Below are 5,843 nucleotides of genomic sequence, written 5' to 3'. Positions count from 1 at the left end.
AAAAAAAGGGAAAAAAAAAAATAATAAATACATTTAAGAATGTAAACGTGCATTGCTCATTGTTAGTTCATGTTAGATAATGCATTAATTATGGTTAACGGATGAGGCCTTATTGTAAAGTGTTACCAAATAACTGTTACAAAAACTCTAAGTCTAAAAAGAAACTAGGTCAGTTAGTAACTGTTAGACTAGAACATCAAAAATTGTCTCATGGAAGATACTCCACTTCATCACTGTTTTTGTTATTATTATTATTATTATTAATATTATTATTATTATTATTATTATTATTATTATTATTATTATTTATAGAGGTTATTGAAAAAGATACCAGATACCCATCGGCTGTAAAGTGACAATTTAAAGATAGCAAGAAGACTAAATGTATTTTTTTCCTTTATTGCAGAATGGTTAAAAATACATTTGTACATTACATTTGTATACATAGTGGTTAAAGATTAAACATCTCTCTACAGTTGCTGTACTCACTGAAAAATCACCACATTACAAGTCAAGCATCATTCACTTCACTTTTAAATGATCAGAATCTGAAAATGAAAGCTAAAACTATTTTGAAAATGAAAGCTAAATTTGAAAGTTACTATCATTGAGGTGAAGTGTAAGTGACCAGTGATACAATGGTAGCAGTATAAACACAATTACAAAAAAAAAAAGTGTATAACATTTTTTACATTAATGTTTGATTCATAAAACTTAGAATAAATGTTTTTAATTTAATTTAATTTGTAAAACACTTACCTAATAAGCCTGAATATTGTTACTAAGATGCATTACAGGACAATATCACCACAAAACCCTCAGTGAATTGTGACAGTAAAACCCAAAAGTGTCAGTAGTGATGGAAAAAAAAAACCTAGAAATATATAAACACTTTTTACAAAACTATATTTAGATTTCGATATTGTAAACTATTTCTTAAAACTACAACTGTCATTTTATGAAATTTGTAAAATAATCATGAATAATGATTTCTTACCAGGCTTAAGAAAGCATTTGCAAAATAATTCCTCAAATGTTCAGAAAACCTCCAAAACCCTTTTTAAAACTCTTGTTTATATTGATGTTGTCATTAATTTGACAAGTATTAGTGTATATGATCTCTAAAGCCACAATTAATCTTAAATGTAAAGAGAAGTTTACAGATTGTTAAGTCTTGTATGTAATCTTACAGTCATTACTTGCCCACATATAACAAACAGCTGCCATTTTCCTTACGCCTTCACTTTTGTTTCAGTCAAATGGCGGCTGCGCTGACCTCAGTATGAAAATCAGGCTTTATAGTTTCAATTTCATCTCCTGATATTAGAAGCTTCAATTCCCAGGACTAATAAAAAAAATAAAAATACAATAAAAAACACATATATAAAGTACAAATTTCAATCATGTAACTAAACTTACAGGCTAAAACAAATAAAAAACTGTTAACCATTAAGTGAAAAAACATGTGTAGTATTGTTTTGATCTTTGCCAAAATGCAAAAATGATATCCTACCTGATGTTACTATTTTTCCGGATCATCACCGTTTCCTTGTTCATAACCTATTTAAAAATAACATTTCATGCATTACTCACTAATAGGAACTTATAAATATATTAGTGCAGTATAAACAGTAGTATCTGTTTGCAGTCACTGGGACTGCAGAAGCTTATCCCACTAACCACCAAAAATGAGAGGGTTGCACCAGAAAGAAGAATTAAAACCTGTGCCAAACAAACCATGCAGATATTCCCTCATGGGAGCAGCCGACAGAGAGTGAGAGTGCTGTGTATTAGAATTAACCACTTTCTGTACTTTTCCACCAAATCTGCTTTCAGATATATCTACATAGATTTTTAACTCAAGATTAAAAAAAAAAAAAGAAAAGTGGGAAAGTGAAACAGATGATCAGTATGGAGGAACTATTCCAATGTGCAGCTAAAAGGCCTAGTTGAAACAGAAACAAAGAGGTCTTACATAGAAGATGTTTAACCAAACCCAGGGTTAAGAAATAATTACACAAATGTAACATACTTAGAATAGGATTGGCAGAAGGTCGTCTATCTGTAAATAAATTCAGTGCAAAGTTACCTGATATTACTGCTGACTAAAACCTATACTGTTAAATAGTCTTTAAGAACTAAAGAGAAGTGAAAGCACCACTTCACAAAAGCTAGCTCACTGCAGTTTCAGTTATAGAAAAAGAAGCAAGTCTGGACAGTCATGTTATGTCTAAGTACATTTAACAATCATGATAAGGAACTAAGTCTATGCTATCTGTTTTTCAGTAATACATGAACTTCCTGATACAAGATCTGCTGAGGCACATTCTTTCTAACTTTAAGCATTGCCACATTTCCCCTTTGAACACAAATGAGTGAAAAGCCTGTGTTTCAAAGAAATCCCATCTGAAGAAATTACTAAAATGTATATGTTAACATAAAATAAGAGCAAACAGAAGTTAATTTGTTACCCTTAGAATGAGTATTAAAGGCATACTCACGAGTATGATTTCTTTTTCTGAAAAACAACAGAGCAAACAGCAGGCCAACAGTAAGCGATCCAATGACTATCACACCAGCGACAATGCTTTTTGTATTAGATGCTGAAGAAACCATGTTTTTTTCATCTGGAGAAACAAAATGCATTCAATTCACATGAGCACAGATTCTCCATGACAGTGTTCTAAAAATATATAATGAACTAAAAGATTATATTCAATACAATAAGCCTTTTTAGAAATCTGCTGACCCACTAAAATATCTCTAGTAGACTATCATGTGGCAGTGGCAGTACATTATTGCACTCCTGTAAATTGTATTGCTAAGACAAAAATAGACTAATGATACCAGCAAAACAATATACTATTATTCAAATCTCAATTGTTCTTTGTCTCAAAACTTTCATTTTGAGAATGCATATTTTCACACAATGAAATATGATTATATGAACACTCTTTAAATTGTGTTCTACTGTCAACTCTAGACATAATAGCAGATTTTTTTCAGCAGACCATCTCTGTTGCACAACTTGCTTGCTATGTAAAATAAGTACTCATAGAGATAAGAAAATTAAGCTTACTTATAACAGGTGTGATATTCAGATAGTTTTCTCCGACTTTTACATATTTACTATTATAGACGATGCATCTAAATGGTCCCCATTCCAAGAAGATAGACTTGAAAGTCAGTTTGCTAGACAAAGCCACAGATTTTGCACTGCCGTTGTCCTTGGGGTCTTTTGTCAGCACTGAATTCGAGGTCCAATTGTTTCCAGATTGGTCAAACCAATTAATAGTGCCTGCTGGGAAGCCGTCGGTAGCATTGCAGTAAAGGCTGACAGGTCCTCTATCCATTACCATTTCAGGCCATGTGCTTGTGACAGGATCCTTGTACTTTGCTTTATTGAGAAAGAGCAAAACAATAAGTACCAAGACTCTTGAAAGCGGGGCAGTGTGCTTCTATGTATTTTTAATCATAATGACTAAAGAAATTTAAAACTCACCTGTGACACTGATGGAAAGTTTAATTCCTTTAAAACCACTGTCCGTTATAACATGGTAGAGATATTCACCCTCATCAGAAAACATTGTTTTAGAGATTTTCAGAGATGGACCCTTTGCTGAGTTTTCAAGACTAAAGCGTTGATCTCCTGATCTTTTTGATTCTTCTTGGCTAAATAATGGCTCATCCTCTCCAACTTTTGTTAAATAAACTGCAACTATCTCAATATCTTTTATGTCTTTGAAATAGCATCTGATAACTGTGGTCTCAGCAAAAATTCCAACTGTAGGCGGGCATTCCAGTTTCCACAAATCTAAAGAACATAGGATTACAAACATAAAATTTGGATTGTGGTACTTCAGAGGAAGCAGAACAAATTTCCTGTGGTTAACATATCTATAATTAAAGGAATGGTCATGGCTTTATACAAGTACATTTCTGCTGACAGAATGTGGCATGCTGTTGATTAACCACAGAAAATAATTAACTTATTGTACTGACCCTGAAACATAAACTGCTTTAAGCACCTCAAACAGTGATAATCTCTAGTAATGTGGGTAGTTTCCTTAAACCCTAAAATTAATTTTAACACTGAAAAACAGCAAATGCAATTAATCTATGTAGTAAACCATGTAGCCTACCTTTGCCGGACCTCACAGCAAGTATGAAGAGAGAAACCACACACATAATCTTCACTGAAGACATGTTTACTCTGAAAGAAGAAGTCAAAAAGAGACTTGCTAATTACAAAAAAAAAAAAAAAAAAAAGAAAAAAAAAGGAAAATAAAATGATGGTGCATACTTGTTGAGATCGAACCCAATATCTGTACATTCCTACTGTATTGTAAACGTTTGGACTGGGTTTCAAGAAGCAATGTGTACAATGATATTTCATAAAAATAAAAAAGATAAATCCAGAATATGGTTCTTAATCAAAAAACTATGTGCAAGTAACCATGGTCACTGACAAGCATAAGTAATCGATTACATCTGAAAGAGTTTAAAGATAAAAAGAAAGCTATATTCTTAATGCTGATAGCCTAGTATTTTCAGGAAGAAAAGAAAATGTGACATTGCAATAGTTTTTGCTAAATCATCAAGTATGTATACAGGTTTCTTTGTGAATTTACAACTATATCGCCATTAATTCAGACAACCCATCAAAATAATTGGTCATTCCCCATAAACTATAATATAAATAATATAATATAACTATTAACATTTTGTTCCATTTTATAATTTCTTAAATTTGGTGTTTAACAAAGTATTAATTTTATACCAGTAAATTAAAAAAATAAATCCCCCCAGAGGCAATGTTAACCCAACTTGATATATTTTAGCGTTAGAAGTACTGTTGACAACGCATGCGCCCAGAAAGGTTTAATGCGTGAATAGTTCCGTGTATGAAACGCATTAATAGAATCTAGCCTATACCAAATATGTTTCACTGCTCACGACAAATAAGCATAAGAGAGAGATAATGTTACACATCCCATTAATATGCCAAAATCTTAAAGCCATTGTCTTTTATTCTAAGCGGTATGTTTATATATTCTAGTTAAAACAAACCGTTGCTGGTAGATAGTTCACGCTAACAAATATTAAATTATGACACACTCGGATTCAGACCTAAATAGCAGAGAAAACTTACTTTGTCAAAGTTCTTCAAATGGACAATGCGACGAGAACACAACCAAACGAATTATGAAGGACAGGCTAGTTTCACTTTCATTATGAAGGGAGATTTTTTTTTTTTTTTTTTTTTTTTTTAGCCACACCCATTGGTGCTGGCCTGTTGTTAATTAAATACTGGCGCTGTTTCCTCAACAACACAACATATAGCCTCTATAAAACTAAACAGGGCCGGCTCGTGGCAAAGGCGACATAGGCAATTGCCTATAGGGCGCAAAATGAATAGGGGGCTCCTAAAGCCATAAGCAAATACTTTCTGACAGTTATCATAATTTTAGTACTGATCGATCATCGAACTGATTAATATGATGTTACAATAAAATAAAAGAGACATAAACGAAAACTCATAAGATTTGACATCATGTAATATTATACTAATTTAAACACTTTCTGCGTCATAATGTATTAACTATGCATGGCGCACGCAGTTTAAAATAGTTTTGCCATTCATGTGCTCTTAAAGTACATGATCGATGACCTTTTTTTTTTTTTTTTTTTTTTTTTGTATGACATTAAAGTTATTTTTAGAATAGCTGTACATACATAGGTTAAGCAAGACAATTGTGATTATGTCTGAGAACTTTTTACCTGCATGAAGACAGCCTTTATTAGGAAGCAGTACAAATATTTGGAGCTTCCTTTAGTCTGTT

General features: G+C 32.2%; 1 protein-coding gene across 2 annotated transcripts; it reads right to left on the bottom strand.

The window, feature by feature from the left end:
• Positions 1-379: 379 nt before the first annotated feature.
• Positions 380-5,262, bottom strand: LOC113050683 (uncharacterized). 2 transcript variants are annotated; one of them, XM_026213904.1, is made up of 8 exons: positions 5,153-5,262; positions 4,143-4,213; positions 3,503-3,814; positions 3,080-3,397; positions 2,502-2,627; positions 2,033-2,062; positions 1,514-1,560; positions 380-1,345 (listed from the first exon to the last, which is right to left on the bottom strand). In XM_026213904.1, the coding sequence occupies exons 2-7, from the start codon at positions 4,204-4,206 to the stop codon at positions 1,523-1,525; spliced, it is 888 nt and encodes a 295-aa protein (XP_026069689.1). In that variant the 5' UTR covers positions 4,207-4,213; positions 5,153-5,262; the 3' UTR covers positions 380-1,345; positions 1,514-1,522. The 2 variants fall into 2 exon arrangements, with proteins under 2 accessions (XP_026069689.1, XP_026069690.1); XM_026213905.1 differs by lacking the exon at positions 2,033-2,062.
• Between the last annotated feature and the right edge of the window lie 581 nt (positions 5,263-5,843).

Source organism: Carassius auratus, chromosome 31, assembly GCF_003368295.1.
Source record: "Carassius auratus strain Wakin chromosome 31, ASM336829v1, whole genome shotgun sequence".
In the NCBI taxonomy this organism is placed as follows: Eukaryota; Metazoa; Chordata; class Actinopteri; order Cypriniformes; family Cyprinidae; genus Carassius; species Carassius auratus.
The sequence above is the reverse complement of the archived record's forward strand: the minus strand, read 5'-3'. Positions and strand labels throughout refer to the sequence as shown.

Excerpts from the sequence above, each read along its gene's own strand:
- LOC113050683 (XM_026213904.1), bottom strand. The coding sequence starts at position 4,206 with ATGTCTTCAGTGAAGATTATGTGTGTGGTTTCTCTCTTCATACTTGCT. Across the intron at positions 2,628-3,079 it reads GAATATCACACCTGTTATAA|ATGAAAAAAACATGGTTTCT; the intron begins GTAAGCTTAATT and ends TTGTTTCTCCAG. Across the intron at positions 1,561-2,032 it reads TTCTGCCAATCCTATTCTAA|GTTATGAACAAGGAAACGGT; the intron begins GTATGTTACATT and ends ATTTTTAAATAG.